Source organism: Hyla sarda, chromosome 2 (assembly GCF_029499605.1).
Source record: "Hyla sarda isolate aHylSar1 chromosome 2, aHylSar1.hap1, whole genome shotgun sequence".
NCBI lineage: Eukaryota > Metazoa > Chordata > Amphibia > Anura > Hylidae > Hyla > Hyla sarda.
Window position 1 is genome coordinate 304,067,207 of NC_079190.1, and position 20,179 is coordinate 304,087,385.

The window sequence follows — 20,179 nt, forward strand, 5'->3', positions numbered from 1 at the left end:
GGGAAGCACCCCAAACCTTCAGGTGTGGCAAAGTGACAACTCACAGAATGCACTGACAGACCGTACATGCTGGGAGTTGTAGTTTTACTACAGCTGTAGGCACACTGGTGGGGAACCACTGAGTTAGAAATCAGCTCAGTGATTTGAACCGTGTGCCTCCAGCTGTTGCAAAACTACAACTCCCAGCATGTACGGTCTGTCAGTGCATTCTGGGAGTTGTAGTTTTGCAACAGCTGGAGGCACATGGGTTGGATTTAGGTAACAGACTCTAGCCCAGTTTTTCCCAACCAGTGTGCCTACAGCTGTTGCAAAACTACAATTCCCAGCATGCCCAGACAGTCAGGGATGCTGGGCGTGTAGTTCTGCAATATCTGGCCCTTCAGATGTTGCAGAACTACAACTCCCAGCATGCCTGGACCGTCTTGGCATGCTAGAAGTTGTAGTTATGCAACAACTGGGGAAGAACAGTTTGGAGACTGCTAATAATGGTCTCCAAACTGTAGCCCTCCAGATGTTGCAAAACTACAACTCCAAGCATGCCCAGACTGTCCAGGCATGCTAGGAGTTGTAGTTCTGCAACATCTGAAGGGCTGGATATTGCAGAACTACACGCCCAGCATCCCTGACTGTCTGGCCATGCTGGGAATTGTAGTTTTGCAACATCTGGAGGGCTACAGTTTGGAGACCACTGTATAGTGGTCTCCAAGCTGTGACCCTCCAGATGTTGCAAAACTACAACTCCCAGCATGCCCAGACAGCCTTTGGCTGTCTGGGCATGCTGGGAGTTGTAGTTTTGCAGCTTTTAGAAGGCCACAGTGAAGATCACTTACCGCGATCTTCGCTGCAGCTTTCTCCACGCCACACTTTCCGGCTGCACTCCTCCTGCTGCAGTCGCTGCTCCAAAATGCCGCCTCCGCCAGTCCGGGTAAGCCGGCCATGCTCCCCCCTTCCTGCCCGTGTTCCCCCTGCTCTGCCCAGATTTCGATTGGTGGGCAGAGTGGGGCAAATTAACTCTTACCCCCCTCCCCCCCCCCCCAACTGCCATTGGTCGTCAGCCTGATCGACCAATGGCAGGTGATAGGAGGAGGTTAAATAAAATTTTAAACTTTTTGTACAAAAACAGTAATCAGCGATACCAAATATGAAAAAAAATGTACGTTTTTGGGGGTAAAATGGGAAAAACTGACAATTTTAATTTTTATTGGGGGAGGGGATTTTTAACTTTTTTTTACTTTTTATTTTTAAATTGTTTAGCTTTTTTTTTTTTTTTTTACACTTTTTATGTCCCCATAGGGGACTTTTTATAGCAATCATTTGATTGCTAATACTGTTAAGTGCAATGCATAGGGCATAGCACTGATCAGTATTATGTGATCTTCTGCTCTGGTCTGCTCGATCTCAGACCAGAGCAGGAGACGGACGGAGGCCGGTGAGGGGACCCCCATCCGCCATTACTGATGATTGGATCCCCACGGCAGCGCTACGGTCGATCCGATCATCTATTTTAACATTCACATTGCCACAGATGCCGTGATCTGTATTGATCACGGCATCTGAGGGGTTAATGGCGGTCATCCGCAGGATCGCAGATGTCGGCCATTACCGGTGGGTTTAATTAGAGAACCGTGTACAGGACAGTGAACTGTTACAAATGGATCTGGATAGGTTGGAGGTTTGGGCTGGGAAGTGGCAAATGAAGAGTCATAGAAGAGTCCATGTGAATTTTTCAGCCACTGACAAGAAGTTCAGTGTTAAAAGGCCCTAATGCAGTCTTTAGTAAGGGATGGAGTACAGCTCTCTGTTTAATAACTGACAGGAAAGCTGCATACAGTGCCCTATAAATTTGTAAAGTGTTAATATAATACCATATGTTGGTCTCCAGCAGTATAATAGAGCAGTTACAGTGGAGTAAAAAAGTATTTAGTCATCCACCAATTGTGCAAGTTTTCCCACTTAAAAAGATGAGAGAGGCCTGTAATTTTCATCATGGGTATACCTCAACTTTGAGAGACATAATGAGGAAAAAAACCCATAAAATCACATTGTCTGATTTTTAAAGAATTTATTTGCAAATTATGGTGGAAAATAAGTATTTGGTCAATGACAAAAGTTCATCTCAATATTTTGTTATATACCCTTTGTTGGCAATGACAGAGGTCAAACATTTTCTGTAAATCTTCACAAGGTTTTCACACACTGTTGCTGGTATTTTGGCCCATTCCTCCATGCACATCTCCTCTAGAACAGTGATGTTTTGGGGCTGTCACTGGGCAACACGGACTTTCAACTTCCTCCAAAGGTTTTCTATGGGGTTGAGATCTGGAGACTGGCTAGGCCACTCCAGGAGCTTGAAATGATTTTTACGAAGCCACTCCTTCTTTGTCCGGGCAGTGTGTTTGGGATCATTGTCACGCTGAAAGACCCAGCCACGTTTCATCTTCAATGTCCTTGCTGATGGAAGGGGGTTTTCACTCAAAATCTCACGATAGATGGCTCTGTTCATTCTTTCCTTTACATGGATCCGTCGTCCTGGTCTCTTGGCAGAAAAGCAGCCCCAAAGCATGATTTTTCCCACCCATGCTTCACAGTAGGTATGGTGTTCTTTGGATGCAACTCAGCATTCTTTGTCCTCCAAACATGACGAGTTGAGTTTTTACCAAAAAGTTCTACTTTGGTTTCATCTGTGTCATGTTTGTCTTGGTCTGTGTTTACACACAGCTATTGGATCTGGTTGTGTTTGAACAGGTTTATGTTCCCCGGTCAGGGAATAGTTAAAACCTTTGGCTTTCTATCCAATAGCTCTTAGGGTGTGCCTACATAAAGTGAGCCCAGTCTAGCCTCTGGGCTGTTGATTACAGATTTATATCTTGACTTCCTGACATGCTGCTATGGAGCTCTTGGTGACACACTTCTTGTTTGAGCTTTTTATCTACTATCTCTGTTTTAGCATGCACCTTGCATTTATCTTTGATATGTTCTGGGCTTTTACCCATGGTTAGATAGCATGCTCATGGTAGATTTTAACCTGTTGGGGACCAAGGGCATACAGGTACGCCGTTGCTCTCTGGTACTTGTACGTCCGTGGGAATTTTGGGCCCCGCCTCGCATCTGGTGGGGACCGGAGCGGGATGCCTGCTTAAATCATTCAGCAGGCATCCCATAACAATGCCTGGTGGGGTCCTGAGACCCACCATGTTGGTGATCGCCGATCAATTCAGATCGGTGATTTGCGGCGATTCTGGGCTGATCGGGTCTCTGGTGACTGGTGAATAGGAATGATTGGAGCTGTCAGAGACACCTCCGACCATCCTGATGAATAGGAGCGAGGTGGCAGAGGTGCCACCTCCTCCTATCCCCTGCGATTGGCCGGTCAGGAGGGGATCTTTACTGCTGCTTCTAGGAGTTTCAAAACTACAACTCCCAGCATGCCCAGACAGCCTTTGGCTGTCTGAATATGCTGGAAGTTGTAGTTTTGCATTATCTGGAGGGCCATAGTTTGGAGACATTGTACAGTGGTGTCCAAACTGTGTCCTTCCAGATGTTGCAAAACTACAACTCTCAGCATGCCCAGACAGTCCAGGCATGCTGCGAGTTGTAGTTCTGTAACATGTGGCCCTTAAGATGTTGCAGAACTACAACTCCCAGCATGCCTGGACAGTCTCAGCATGCTGGGAGTTGTAGTTTTGCAACATCTGGAAGGGCACTGTTTGGAGACCACTATACAGTCAGGGATGCTGGGCGTGTAGTTCTGCAATATCTGGCCCTTCAGATGTTGCTGAACTACAACTCCCAGCATGCCTGGGTATACTTGGAGTTGAAGTTTTCAAACATCTAGAGGGCTACAGTTTGGAGACCACTACACAGTGGTCTCCAAACTGTTCTCCTCCAATTGTTGCAAAATTACAACTCCCAGCATGCTAAGACTGTCCAGGCATGCTGGGAGTTGTAGTTCTGCAACATCTAAAGGGCCACATGTTACAGAACTACAACTCGCAGCATGCCTGGACTGTCTGGGCATGCTGGGAATTGTAGTTTTGCAACACCTGGAGGCACACTGGTTGGGAAACATTGTCTGTTTCCTAACTCAGTGTTTCCCAACCCGTGTGCGTCCTGCTGTTGTAAACCTATAACCCCCAGCATGCACTGACAGACCATGCATGCTGGGATTTGTAGTTTTGCAACAGCTGGAGGCACATGGGTTAGGAAACAGACAGTGGTGCGGAAACACTGCGGTAGTCTGTTACCTAACTCAATGTTTCCCAATCCCAACCGTTGTTCTTTTAGCTGTTGCATAACTACAACTCCCTTCATGCATGGTCTGTCACATTGGTGGGGGTTTACAGCAAGTATGAATGTACCCTAAAAACACTACACTACACTAACCCTAAATAAAGAGTAAAACACTACATATACACTACACCCTTACACTGTTGCCCCCCACCCCCACCCCAATAAAAATGTAAACTGTCTTGTACGTCAGTTTTTCCAAAACGGAGTCTCCAGGTGTTGCGAAATAACAACTCCCTCCCAGTATTGCAGGACAGCCATTGACTGTTCAGGCATGTTGGGAGTTTTGCAACAGCTGGAGGCACCCTGTTTGGGGAAAACTGAGTACAGTACTTTTGGTGCAGGAGGCAAGTGTAACGCTTGCATCCAGGTACACCCCTATAAAAATCCCTAATTTAGGCCTCAAATGCGCATGGCGCTCTTTCACTTCAGAGCCCTGTCGTATTTCAAGACAACAGTTTAAGGAAACATATGGGGTATCTCCGTTCTCGGGATAAATTGTGCTACAAATTTTTGGTGGCTTTTTCTCCTTTTACCCCTAATGAAAAGGTAAAGTTGAGGTCTACACCAGCATGTTAGTGTAAAAATTTTAATTTTATACACTAACATGCTGGTGTTGCCCCATACTTTTCATTTTCATAAGAGGTAAAAGGAAAAATAGACCCCCAAAATGTGTAACACAATTTCTCCCAAGTACTGAAATACCCCATATGTGGACTTAAAATGGTCTGCGGGCACACAACAAGGCTCAGGAGTGATAGCGCATTATGTACATTTGAGGCCTAAACTGGTGATTTTCACAGGGGTGGCTGCTGGTTACAGCGGTTCCGACATAATCGCAAAAAAATAAATACCCACATGTGACCCCATGTGAGCATTTACACCACACAGGTGTCTGACAGATTTTTGGAACAGTGGTCTATGAAAATGAAAAATGTAATTTTTCATTTGCACAGCCCACTGTTACAAAGATCTGTCAAACGCCAGTGAGGTGTAAATGGTCACTGCACCCCTTGTTACGTTCTGTGAGGGGTGTAGTTTCTGAAATAGGGTCACATGTGGGGGGGGGGGTTCACTATTATGGCACCCCGGGGGGCTTTGTAAATGCACATGGCGCCGGACTTCTATTCCAACCAAATAATCTCTCCAAAATTCCACTTTTCGCTCCTTCCCTTCTGAGCATTGTAGTGCATCCACAGAGCACTTTACATCCACATATGAGATATTTCCTTACTGAAGAGAATTGGGGTTACAAATTATGGGGGACATTTTCACCTATTACCCCTTGTAAAAATGAAAAATTTGGGGTAACATCATTTTGGTTAAAAAAAAAATATTTTTCAATTCCAACTTCAACGCATAAGTCGTCAAATACCTGTGGGGTGTTAAGGCTCACTGTACTTCTTGTTACGTTCCTTGAGGGGTAAAGTTTCCCAAATAGTATGCCATGTGGGGTGTTTTTTGCTGTTCTGGCACCATGGGGGCTTCCTAAATGAGACATGCCCCACAAAAACCATTTCAGCAAACTTCGCTTTCCAAAATCCCAATGTCGCTCCTTCCCTTCTGAGCCCTCTAGTGAACCCACAGATCACTTTACATCTACATATGAGGAATTTCCTTACTCGAGAGAAATCCAAAAAAGAAATGCATTTCCTCTGATGTCATGACCACAGTACTCTCTGCTGACCTCTGCTGTCTATTTTAGGAACTGTCCAGAGCAGGAGAAAATCCCCATAGAAAACAGATGCTGCTCTGGACTGTTCCTAAAATGCACAGCAGAGGTCATCAGAGAGCACTGTGGTCATGACATCAGAGGAAATGCATTTCTTTTTTGGATTTCTCTTTAGTATACAGCCCTTAAAAAGTACTGGAAGGATTAAGATTTTTTAAAAGAAGCGATTTACAAATCTGTTTAACTTTCCGGCACCAGTTGATTTAAAAAAAAAAAGTTTACCACAGGAGTACTCCTTTAAGGTCAAAATGGGTTCGGTCCCCAAGGGGTTAATCTGTGTTTGTATAGTCGGTTTAGGATTTGTATGTCCTTTCTGCTTTGTATCTGTTCACAATGTGTTTTCTCTTGTATCCCTTTTTCTGTGTTTCTATAACTAGATACCCCTGTTACCGGTTCATGGGGACTCTGGGAGATTGATCCTGTGTCTACTGAAGGTTTTCTGAGGGATTGCGATTATTCCTGTTTAGCAATAGATTCTGTTTACCTTTTGTGTGGGGTACTCAGAGGGCATTGTTATTCCTGTGTCTACCGGAGGTTTTCTAGGGGATTATGCTAAATTCCTGTCTGTTCCTGGAGTCTGTTTAGAATCATCCGCTTTCCTTGTCTTGTGTTTTGAACTCTATATGTTTATTAGTTCTTTATTCAGATCTTTGGAGTTTTTGTACATGCACTGATCATAGAGTTCATGATCACTTAGCTAGTGTTTTCCTCTGTGCTTTACCATTGGTCTGTAGTGTCCTCTGTGCAGCTCACAGATCTGTGTTTACTGAACTTATAGTTATTATACAGTTCTATGTTCCTATTATGTTTCTGGCTTGTGACTGACTATTTATTTGTATGTGTTTTTAAGGCCACTGCACTTTAACTCAGGGAGGGACCGGCACCCAGTTGTTGATCCACCGTTTAGGGTTGATGGGCAAGTAGGCAGGGAGAGTGGTTTTAGAGTCAGTTTAGGGCTCACTCTCCCTGTCCCCGGGTCGGTGCCTGACAATCTGACATTATGACATTCGCCCAATCCTCTTTTGGGTCATCCAAATGCTTTCTAGCAATCTTCAGACAGCCCTGGACATGTACTGGCTTAAGCAGGGGGACACATCTAGCACTGCGTGATTTCAGTCCCTGGCGGCGTAGTGTGTTACTGATGGTAGCCTTTGTTACTTTGGTCCCAGCTCTCTACATGTCATTCACTAGGTCCCCCCGTGTGGTTCCTGAATTTTTGCTCACCGTTCTTGTGATCATTTTGACACCACAGGGTGAGATCTTGCGTTGAGCCCAAGATCGAGGGAGAATATCAATGGTCTTGTATGTCTTAGTTTTTTCTAATAATTGCTCCCACTGTTGATTTCTTCACACCAAGTTGCTTGCCTATTGCAGATTTAGTCTTCCCAGCCTGGTTCAGGGCTACAATTTTGTTTCTGGTGTCCTTCGACAGCTCTTTGGTCTTGGCCATAGTGGAGTTTGGAGTGTGACTGTTTGAGCTCTATATCTATACTGATAACAAGTTCAAACAGGTGCCATTAATACTGGTAACGAGTGGAGGACAGGGGAGGCTCTTAAAGAAAAAGTTACGGGTCTGTGACAGCCAGAAATCTTGCTTGTTTGTAGGTCACCATATAGTTATTTTACTTAGGAACTGTGATTTCCTGTATTCTTTCTCCATTCTGTCTCTCATAGTTGAAGTGTACCTATGATGAAAATTACAGGCCTCTATCATCTTTTTAACCCCTTAAGGACCCGGCCATTTTTTGCACATCTGACCACTGTCACTTTAAACATTAATAACTCTGGAATGCTTTTAGTTATCATTCTGATTCTTAGATTGTTTTTTCGTGACATATTCTACTTTAACTTAGTGGTAAAAATTTTTGGTAACTTGCATCCTTTCTTGGTGAAAAATCCCAAAATTTGATGAAAAATTTGAAAATTTTGCATTTTTCTAACTTTGAAGCTCTCTGCTTGTAATGAAAATGGATATTCCAAATATTATTTTATTTTATTCACATATACAATATGTCTACTTTATATTTGAATCATAAAATTGATGAGTTTTTACTTTTGGAAGACACCAGAGGGATTCAAAGTTCAGCAGCAATTTTCCAATTTTTCACAAAATTTCCAAAATCACAATTTTTCAGGGACCAGTTCAGGTTTGAAGTGGATTTGAAGGGTCTTCATCTTAGAAATACCCCACAAATGACCCCATTATAAAAACTGCACCCCCCAAAATATTCAAAATGACATTCAGACAGCATTTTAACCCTTTAGGTGTTTCACAGGAATAGCAGCAAAGTGAAGGAGAAAATTCACAATTTCCATTTTTTACACTCGCATGTTCTTGTAAACCCAATTTTTGAATTTTTACAAGGGGTAAAAGGAGAAAATGTATACTTCTATTTGTAGCCCAATTTCTCTCGACTAAGCACATACCTCATATGTCTATGTAAAGTGTTCGGCGGGCGCAGTAGAGGGCTCAGAAGGGAAGGAGCGACAAGGGGATTTTGGAGCGTACGTTTTTCTGAAATGGTTTTTGGGGGGCATGTTGCATTTAGGAAGCCCCTATGGTGCCAGAAAAGCAAAAAAAAAAAACATGGCACACCATTTTGGAAACTAGACCGCTTGAGGAACGTAACAAGGAATTAAGTGAGCCTTAATACCCCACAAGTGTTTCACGACTTTTGCATATGTAACAAAAATTTTCTAAAAATTTCAATAAAATGTGTGCTTCCCCCCAAATTTCACATTTTTGCAAGGGTTAATAGCAGAAAAGAGCCCCCAAAATTTGTAACCCCATCTCTTCTGAGTATGGAGGTACCCCATAAGTTGACATGAAGTGCACTATGGGCGAACTACAATGCTACAGAAGAGAAGGAGTCATATTTGGCTTTTTGAGAGCAAATTTTGCTCGTGGGCATGTCGCATTTAGGAAGCCCCTATGGTGCCAGGACAACAAAAAATTACCCACATGCCATACCATTTTGGAAACTAGACCCCTTGAGGAACGTAACAAGGAATAAAGTGAGCCTTAATACCCCACAGGGGTTTCACGACTTTTGCATACGTAAAAAAAAAAAAAAAAATTTCACTAAAATGTGTGTTTCCCCCCCAAATTTCACATTTTTGCAAGGGTTAATAGCAGAAAATACCCCCCAAAATTTTTAACCCCATCTCTTCCGAGTATGGAGGTACCCCATAAGTTGACCTGAAGCGCACTACGGGCGAACTACAATGCTCAGAAGAGATGGAGTCATATTTGGCTTTTTGAGAGCAAATTTTGCTCGGGGGGCATGTCGCATTTAGGAAGCCCCTATGGTGCCAGGACAGCAAAATAACACCCACATGGCATACCATTTTGGAAACTAGACCCCTTGAGGAACGTAACAAGGGGTACAGTGAGCATTTACCCCCCACTGGTGTCTGTCAGATCTTTGGAACAGTGGGCTGTACAAAATTTTTAATTTGCGCAGCCCACTGTTCCAAAGATCTGTCAGACACCAGTGGGGTGTAAATTCTCACTGCACCCCTCATTACATTCCATGAGGGGTGTAGTTTCCGAAATGGGGTCACATGTGTTTTTTTTTTTTGCGTTTGTCAAAACCGCTGTAACAATCAGCCACCCCTGTGCAAATCACCTCAAATGTACATGGTGCACTCTCCCTTCTGAGCCTTGTTGTGCGCCCCCAGAGCACTTTACGCCCACATATGGGGTATCTCTGTAGTCGGGAGAAGTTGCATTACAAATTTTGGGGGGCTTTTTTCCCTTTTACCTCTTGTCAAAATTAAAAGTATAGGACAACACCTTCATGTTAGTGTAAAAAATTTATTTTTTTACACTAACATGCTGGTGTAGACCACAATTTCACCTTTTCATAAGGAGTGAAAGGAGAAAAAGCCCCCCAAAATTTGTAAAGCAATTTCTCCCGAGTACGGCGATACCCCATATGTGACCCTAAACTGTTGCCTTGAAATACGACAGGGCTCCAAAGTGAGAGCGCCATGCGCATTTGAGGCCTGAATTAGGGATTTGCATTGGGGTGGACATAGGGGTATTCTACGCCAGTGATTCCCAAACAGGGTACCTCCAGCTGTTGCAAAACTCCCAGCATGCTTGGACAGTCAACGGCTGTCCGACAATACTGGGAGTTGTTGTTTTGCAACAGCTGGAGGCTCCATTTTGAAAACAGTGGCGTACCAGATGTTTTTCATTTTTATTGGGGAGGGGGGCTGTGTAGGGGTATGTGTATATGTACTGTTTTTTACTTTTTATTTTATTTTGTGTTAGTGTAGTGTAGTGTTTTTAGGGTACAGTCACACGGGCGGGGGGGTTACAGCGATTTTCCTGCTGCGAGTTTGAGCTGCCGCGCAAAGTTAGCTGCATCGCAAACTGCAGCCTGATACTCACTGAAAGCCCCCTGCCCATGTGAATGTACCCTGTACATTCACAAGGGGGGACCTCCAGCTATTGCAAAACTACAACTCCCAGCATGCACAGTCTATCAGTGCATGCTGGTAGTTATAGTTTTGCAACAGCTGGAGGCACACGGGTTGGGAAACACTGAGTTAGGAAACAGACAATGTTTCCCAACCAGTGTGCCTCCAGGTGTTGCAAAACCACTACTCCCAAACATTCTTAGGCATGCTGGGAGTAGTAGTTCGGCAACATCTTTAGAGCCAGATGTTGCCGAACTACAACTCCCAGCATGCTTGTAGTTGTAGTTTGCAACATCTGGAGGACTACAGTTTGCAGACCACTAATACAGTGTTCCCAATCTGTGCCCTTCCAGATGTTGCAAAACTACAACTCCCAGTATGCCAAAACTGTCCAGGCATGCTGGGAGTTGTAGTTCTGCAACATCTGAAGGGCCAGATGTTACAGAACTACAACTCCCAGCATGCCTGGACAGTAAGGGCATGCTGAGGATGTGTAGTTTTGCAACATCTGGAAGGGCACAGTGGTCTCCAAACTGTGGACCTCCAGATGTTGCAAAACTGCAACTCCCAGCATGCCCAGACGCCAAGGGCTGTCTGGGCATGCTGGGAGTTGTAGTATATAGGGTCCCAATACAGCAATGCATGTCGCTTTACGGCGACGTGCATTGCTGTAAAGGGCCCGACCGCGGCTGAAGATCTACTCACCTGTCGCCGCCGCCGCCATCTTCCTCGCCGGGATCCGGGTCTTCAGGGACGAGGTAAGTACCGGGGCCGGTCCCCAGCACTCCCCCGTCCCCCGCCACATCCTCCGGTCTTCCTCCCGTCCTCTCCGGACTTTCAGGGGCCGGGCAGGACGGGAGGAAGTAACCGCCCCCCCTCCTGCGATTGGTCGGTTAACTAACCGACAGATCGCAGGGAATAGGAGGAGGTGACAGGTTTGCCACCTCGCTCCTATACGTTAGCATGGTCCTGGCTGTCTGTGACAGCCGGGATCATGCGAAATTACCGGGTGGTCGGGTCCCAGAGACCCGATCAGCCCGGTATCGCCGCAGATCGCAAGGGCGATTTCCCTTGCGATTTGCGGCGATCGCCAACATGGGGGGCATACATGGCCCCCCTCGGCGTTTGCCCTGGATCCCTGCTGAAGGATTTCAGCAGGGATCCGCTTCCGATCTCCGCCGGGTGAGCGGCGGAGACCAGGAAAAGACATGACGTATGCATACGTCATGGGTCCTGAAGAGGTTAAGTTGTAGAACTTGCACAATTGGTGGCTGACTAAATACTTTTTTTCCACACTGTATCTATTACTAAATCCCACCCTCCATGTCCTCAGTCTGCTAATGATGGCTAGATAAGGGGACTGTCAAGTCACAATCACTTCCTGCCACAAGTTGCATAGCCACCAAATTGACATTGATTGGATGCAATGTCGTAATACAACATTGTGATCTTAAAGGGGTACTCCGGTGAAAAACTTTTTTTTTTTTTTTTAAATCAACTTGTGCCAGAAAGTTAAACAGATTTGTAAATTACTTCTATTAAAAAATCTTAATCCTTCCTGTACTTATTAGCTGCTGAATACTACAGTGGAAATTCTTTTCCCTTTGAAACACAGAGCTGTCTGCTGAATGACGAGCACAGTGCTCTCTGCTGACATCTCTGTCCATTTTTAAAGGGGTATTCCAGGCCAAAACCTTTTTTTATATATCAACTGGCTCCGGAAAGTTAAACAGATTAGTAAATTACTTCTATTAAAAAATCTTAATCCTTCCAATAGTTATTAGCTTCTGAAGTTGAGTTGTTGTTTTCTGTCTAACTGCTCTCTGATGACTCACGTCCCGGGAGCTGTGCAGTTCCTATGGGGATATTCTCCCATCATGCACAGCTCCCAGGACGTGACATCATCATTGAGCAGTTAGACAGAAAACTTCAGAAGCTAATAACTATTGGAAGGATTAAGATTTTTTAATAGAAGTAATTTAAAAATCTGTTTAACTTTCCGGAGCCAGTTGATATATATATATATATATAAAAAAAGGTTTTGCCTGGAATACCCCTTTAAGAACTGTCCAGGGTAAAAGGAAATCCCCATAGCAAACATATGCTGTTCTGGACAGTTCATAAAATGGACAGAGATGTCAGCAGAGAGCACTGTGCTAGTGATGTCAGCAGACAGTTCTGTGTTTCAAAAAGAAAATAATTTCCGCTGTAGCTTTCAGCAGCTAATAAGTACAGGAAGGATTAAGATTTTTTTATAGAAGTAAATCACAATTCTGTTTAACTTTCTGGCACCAGTTGATTTAAAAAAAAAAGTTTTTCACCGGAGGACCCCTTTAATGTTGCATGACCAAGTCACTGTATAGCTCTAGCCTCCTTTTTTTTTATTTATTTATTTATTTATTTTTTTAACCCTTCCCAAGTGTACAGAGCAAAGCTGAGAAAAAAGCTGAGGAGAAATGAGCTGTGTTTAATGTTTTTAACTACTTTTATTATTATTATTATTATTTTATTTTAGTGTTTTTACTTTATTTTCTTCTCTACTCACACAGCCCGGAACCAAAGAAGATAAAAAAAAGTGACAAACAACACTTTGAAAACAGAAAAGTAACAGATGAAAATGAAGGAGAAGCGGTAAGATGTGAGATATATTGTAAAATTGTATTTTATGCACACTTACAGGTTTTAGGAAACAAAAAATAACTCTCAGGTCAAAAAGAAAAAAAACATCATGTTAAAAAATCACTCGCATGTGGGGAGTTGTGTTGTGCAACTTAGCTGCACTGAGACAAATTAAGTACAGTATTTTACTGTCCTGTGAGGGCTCCAAATACCCTCTAATATGCCTGTATGCCTTTTTGCTCCTTCTGTGGAGCAAATTATGATCATCCACATTCAAATCTGTGAAGTAAACATGTAGCGCCCCCTACAGTTCAGGGTGGTACTACATGTTACCTGTATCAGGTTTAGCTGCTCCTTTGGACATCAGGTAAGGGCGACTCCATTTTCCTTTTTTAGGACATTGTGTGTACTGTACAGGACCCTGAAGAATATCCTGTCCTCTACATAGACAGTAATTTACAGCTCCCAAAAGCTCTTTCTTACTTTTATATGTAAGGACTTGCTTTATCTGTATTAGTTATCTATGTATTTTTCTTAAATCCTCGCTTTTTTTATTAGTGGCTTCAGAACCAATTACCAGGTTTCCATAGAGTTATTGTCTCAACATACAATGGTTTCAACATACAATGGTCATCTTGGAACCAATTAATATTGTAGGACAATTTAAAGCATACACATTTTTGTACAAAAAGTTATATATTTTTTTAAGTAAAATAAAACTAAACCTATATAATTTGGGCATAATTTAAATTGTATGGAGCTACAAAATAAAGATAATGGCCCTTATTTACTAAGAGTGGAGTGTCGATTTCTTTGTTGGTTTTAATTCCCTACAATTTATTTTCCACAGTATTTACCAAGGTTTCCCTACATTTTTCACTTTCCCTACACTTTGCTTTTTTGTTGGTTTGGTTTTTGTGAAAATCGTGTTTTCTTAGCAAAATGGAGAGTTAGTCAGGGTTTTTTCAATTCTGGCGCAAATTCTGGCGCATAATCTGGCACAGAGAGAATTTTTGGTGCAATGCGACAGAATCTGGCGCACAACCCGACAAAACATGTTGGGTTTGCAATAGTAAATGAGGGCCAATGTGTCATTATTACCGAAAAGTGCACGCTGTAGTAACAGAAGCCGCCAAAAGTTGCAAAATGGCAGTTTTTTTTTCCCCATTTTGCCCCAGAAATCTTTTTTTGTTTATTTTGTTTTACTGTAAATTTGGTGGTGGCATGAGTGATGTCATTATAAACTACACTTGGTGGTTAAAAGAACAGCACTCATGGAACTATTTAGGCACCGCCACTTGCATTTATGTGCCCCTCACTGAATAGCGGTGAAATTGACTATTGAACATCACAATCTTTGCTGCCTTTATTTACAGGGAGAACGCAGTGCTCCGACTCGATCACCATATTGGAAATCATATATAATTGTTATATTACTGCTATAGTATTGTTTGTTATCTTTTGGTTAATATACTCACAGGTTACACAACACTACATGTTATAAACAGCTACCATTAATACAGGGATAACTATTGAAATTATTTACCCAGTAGTCATATAATACATTTTATTCTCACTACTGATTTTACATGGGGGTATTATATATGTCCGTAACATTCTCTTAATTATAATTTTTTCCTTTTTTATCCCTATTTTTATCTTTCTAATTTTATTTTATTAATATTAAGGTGTTTTTAGGTAAGTGGTTGCTATGGCTCAGTGTACCTCCTTACTTGACCTCACCCACTTCTGTTGAATAAATTCTGTAAATAGTTTTCACATACGATCTGATCTACCTTTTTATTTAATTCATTTCTCCCCCACTCACACCCTATCCTTCTTTTCTTCCCTCTCCTTATCTGTCCCTTTGTCCCCCCTCCTTCCTGACTCCACCTACTTTCTCTCCTTCCTCCCCCCCCTCCTATACTCTTCCAGACTATCCCAGAATAGAGCACCCGAGCACTGCCTTTTTTTTTCTGTTTTAGTTTAAAGGGGTACTCCGCCCCTAGACATCTTATCTCCTATCCAAAGGATAGGGGATAAGATGTCAGTACGCCGTGGTCCCGCTGCTGGGGAGCCCCGGGATCCCCGCTGCGGCACTGCGCTATCATTACAGCACAGAGCGAGTTCGCTCTGTGCGTAATGACGGGCGATACAGGGGACGGAGCCGCGTGACGTCATGGCTCCGCCCCTCGTGACATCACGGCCCATCTTCTTAATGCAAGTCTATGGCAGGGGGCGTGACGACCGCCACGCCCCCTCCCATAGACTTGTATTGAAAGGGGCTGGCCGTGACATCATGAGGGGCGGAGCCGTGACGTAACGATTCTCCGGCCACTGTATTGCGTGTCATTACGTGCAGAGTGGCACCGCGGCGATCTGACATCTTATCCCCTATCCTTTGGATAGGGGATAAGATGTCTAGGGGCAGAGTACCCCTTTAACCTACACTTTTAGCAATCGGGCTATAAGTGTCTAGCAGTTAACCTCTGTGTTTTCTACTCAAAAGTATCAGTCGTTGAGCTACCTCTTCTAACTAAAATTAGTACTCACCTAAAACCTTACCGTTTATTTTCTGGATAGGGTAAAACATTATCTATAACCCTAATTCCCTCCTCAGTTCCTTTATTTATTTCATTGTATTTCTCTGCATATGCTGAATTAAAAAAATAATAATAATTTAAATTTCTCCTCTTTCTCTTGTGGGAAAGCAAGCCACGTATCGCTTACTTTCAGCTCAACCGACCTAAATGCGATGGTGGATTTGCTTTACCTAGGTTACCTGAATATTTTAGGCTGGCCCATATCATTTGATAGCTTTTGATTGTGATGGCTTTTCCCCTGTCTCTTCTATCCCATAAGGATATTGAATTAGCAACATCATACCCCTTCTTCCCTCTGTGCTTTGGAAATGGCACCAATACCACTATTGCTTCAGCAAATGGCGTCTTGTATTTCTATCTTAAAGTACTCCAGGACCTCTCGCACACAGATCCTAACTTTTCACACCCCTCTTTCTAAGCCCCCCTGTTCGACCTCCCGTGCCTCACTAACTCCCTTCATCTGGACACATATAGACTTTGGCTACCTATACGTTCTATGTGCCTTAACCTGTTAAGGACCCAGGGCGTATGGGTACGTCTTGACACCCTGGTACTTAAGGACCCAAGACATACCTGTACGCTCGTGGGAATTTCAGTCCCCCCCGCGCGCCGGGCCGGGACCGGACCGGGGTGACTGCTGATATCGATCAGCAGGCACCCCGTGCAAATGCTCAGGGGGGTCATTAGACCCCCCCATGTTGGCGATGGCTGCAAATCACCGTTGAATTCACACCGACGATTTGCGCCGATCCCAGGTCATACGGTTCTATGGTGACCCGGAAAATAAGACTGAAAGGATAGGAGTGAGGTGGCAGGGGTGCGACGACCAATAGCATATCGGGGGCGAGGGGGTTAACTTTCGGTTTCCCTGTTCTGCCCGCACACAATAGGTGGGGCAAAACGGGGAAACCGGCAGAGGACTGGCGCCGAAGTCCACTTACCCATCGGCGGAGGCTGCAGGCGGGGATCAGTGGGCAGCGATGTCGTGCGGCTGGCTCCCTGGATCCTAAGGAAGCCGGTGAGTTGCCTAGCAACATCTGGAGGACTACAGTTTTAGACCACTATACAGTGGTTTCTAAACTGTAGCCCTCCAGATGTTGCAAAACTACAACTCCCAGCATGCCCACACAGCATTTTGCTGTCTGTGCATGCTGGAATTTGTAGTTTTGCAACATCTGGATGGCCACAGTTTGGAGATCAGTGTGCAGTGGTCTCTAAACTGTAGCCCTCCAGATGTTGCAAAACTACAAATCCCAGCATGCCCAAACAGCAAACATCTGTCCGGCATGCTTGGGAGTTGTAGTTGCATACCTCCAGCTGTTGCATAACTTCATCTCCCAGCATGCCCTTTGGCGATCAATACATGCTGGGAGTTGTAGTTTTGCAACAGCTGAAGGCACGCTGGTTGGAAAATACTGAGTTAGGTAACAGAACCTAACTGAATGTTTTCCAACCTGTGTGCCTCCAGCTGTTGCAAAAGTACAACTCCCAGCATGCACAGTCTTTGAAGTTAGAGCTGCGGCAAATTTTTCACCGCATTGCAAACTCCTAGCGGGAAACTCACTGTAAACCTCCGCCAGTGCGAATGTACCCTAAAAACACTACACTACACTAACACATAATAAAGGGTAAAACACTACATATACACCCCCTTACACTGTCCCCCCCCCCAATAAAAATGAAAAACTTATTGTATGGCAGTGTTTCCAAAACTGAGCATCCAGCTGTTGCACAACAACAACTCCCAGCATTTCCGGACAGCCACTGACTGTCCAGGCATGCTGGGAGTTTAGCAACAGCTGGAGCCACCCTGTTTGGGAATCACTGGTGTAGAATACCCCTATGTCCACCCCTATGCAATCCCTAATTTAGTCACTTTGGAGCCCTGTCGTATTTCAAGGAAACAGTTTAGGGCCATATATGAGATATTTCCGTACTCGGGAGAAATTGCACTACAAATTTTTAGGGGCTCCTTTTACCCCTTATGAAAAATAAAAGTTGAGAGCTACACCAGCCTGTTAGTGTAAAAAAAAAATGTTATACTAACATGCTGGTGTTGCCCCATACTTTTTATTTTCACAAGCGTTAAAAGGAAAAAAAAGACCCCCAAAATTTGTAATGCAATATCTCCAGAGTACGGAAATACCCCATATGTGGGTGTAAAATGCTCTGCAGGCGCACAACAAGGCTCAGGAGTTAGAATGCACTCTGTACATTTGAGGCCTAAATTGGTGATTTGCACAGGGGTGGCTGATTTTACAGCAGTTCTGGCATAAACACAAAAATTAAATACGCACATGTGACCCCATTTTGGAAATTACACCCCTCACGGAACATAACAAGGGGTATAGTGAGCCTCAACACCCCACAGGTGTTTAATGAAAATTCTTCAAAGTTGCATGGAAAAATGAAAAAAAAAAAAATGTCACTAAAATGCTGCTGTTACCCTAAATTTTTCATTTTCACAAGGGAAAATAGGAAAAAGGCCCCGCAAAATGTGTAACCCCATTTCTTCTGAGTAAGAACATACCCCATATGTGGATGTAAAGTGCTCTGCGGGCGAACTACAATGCTCAGAAGAGAAGGAGCGCCATTGGGCTTTTGAAGAGAAATTTTGTCGGGAATTGAAGGCCGGAATTGTGTGTTTACAAAGCCCCCATAGTACCAGAACAATGGACCCCCCCCCCCCACATGTCATCCCATTTTGGAAACTACACCCCTCATGGAATGTTATAAGGGGTACAGTGAGCATTTACTCCCCACAGGTGTCTGACAGATTTTTGAAACAGTGGTCCGTGAAAATTAAAAATGTAAGTTTTCATTTGCACAGCCCACTGTTCCAAAGATCTGTCAAACGCCAGTGGGGTGTAAATACTCACTGCACCCCTTATTACATTCTGTGAGGGGTGTAGTTTCCAAAATGGGGTCACATATGTGGGGGGGGGGTCCACTGTTCTGGCAGCACGGGGGACTTTGTAACACACATGGCCCCTGACTTCCATTCCAAACAAATTTTCTTTCCAAAAGCTCAATGGCGCTCCTCCTCTTCTGAGCATTGTAGTGCGCCAGCAGAGCACTTGATGTCCACACATGGGGTATTTCATACAAGAAATTGGGTTACAAATTTTGGGGGTCATTTTCTCCTATTACCCCATGTAAAAATGTAACATTTGGTGAAAAACCTACATTTTAGTGAAATTTTTTTTTTTCCATTTACACATCCAACTTTAACAAAAAGTCCTCAAACACCTATGGGCGTTAAGGCTCAGTGTACGCCTTGTTACGTTCCTTGAGGGGTGTAGTTGCCAAAATAGTATGCCATGTTTTTTTTTTTTTTTGCTGTTCTGGCAGGATAGGGGCTTCCTAAATGTGACTTGCCCCCCAAAAAACATTTCAGCAAAATTCGCTTTCCAAAAGCCAAATGTGACTCCTTCTCTTCTGAGCATTGTAGTGCGCCAGCAGAGCACTTGACATCCACACATGGGATATTTCCATATTCAGAAGTGATGGGGTTACAAATTTTGGGGGGCATTTTCTCCTATTACCCCTTGTAAAAATTTAAAATTTGAGTGAAAACTAGCAGTTTAGTGAAAAATAAAATCATTTACACATCCAACTTTAACGAAAAGTCGTGAAACACCTGTGGGGTGTTAAGGCTCACTGTACCCCTCATTACGTTCCTTGAGGGGTGTAGTTTCCAAAATAGTATGCCATGTTTTTTTTGTTTTTTTTTGTTTTTGCTGTTCTGGCACCATAGGGGCTTCCTAAATATGACATGCCCCCCAAAAACCATTTCAGAAAAACTCACTCTCCAAAATCCCACTGTCGCTCCTTCCCTACTGCACCCGCCGAACACTTGACATACACATATGAGGTACTTCCTTACTCAAGAGAAATTGGGTTACACATTTTAGGAAGATTTCTCTCCTTTTACCCCATGTAAAAATTCAAAAATTGGGTCTACAAGAACATGCCAGTGTAAAAAATGAAGATTTATTATTTTCTCCTTCAATTTGCTGCTATTCCTGTGAAACACCTAAAGGGTTAGCAAACCTTTTGAATGTCACATTTAATACTTTGAGGGGTGCAGTTTTTATAATGTGGTCATTTATGGGGTATTTCTAATATGAAGGCCCTTCAAATCATCTTCAAAACTGAACTGGTCCCTGAAAAATTTCGATTTTAAAAATTTTGTGAAAAATTGGAAAATTGCTGCTATACTTTGAAGCCCTCTGTTGTCTTCCAAAAGTAAAAACATGTCAACTTTAAGATGCATACATAAAGTAGACATATTGTATATGTGAATTAATATATAATTTATTTGGAATATTCATTTTCCTTTTAAGCAGAGAGCTTCAAAGTAAAAAAAAAAAAAGCAAAATTTTCAATTTTTTCCGAAAATTTTTGAGTTTTTCACCAAAAATGATGCAAGTATCGACAAAATTTTACCACTAACATAAAGTAGAATATGTCACGCATAACAGTCTTGGAATCAGAATGAAAGGTAAAA

The 20,179-nt window shown here is 43.3% G+C and overlaps 1 protein-coding gene across 5 annotated transcripts in view; it reads left to right on the forward strand.

Moving 5' to 3' along the window:
* The window catches only part of KIF21B (kinesin family member 21B), a 768,527-nt gene that overhangs the window by 272,087 nt on the left and 476,261 nt on the right, over nt 1-20,179 (forward strand). For all 5 annotated transcript variants that reach the window (XM_056557611.1, XM_056557612.1, XM_056557613.1 and 2 more), the window contains one exon: nt 12,997-13,078. In XM_056557611.1, coding sequence (XP_056413586.1) covers nt 12,997-13,078 — 82 coding nt within the window. The remainder of the gene's footprint in view (nt 1-12,996; nt 13,079-20,179) is intronic.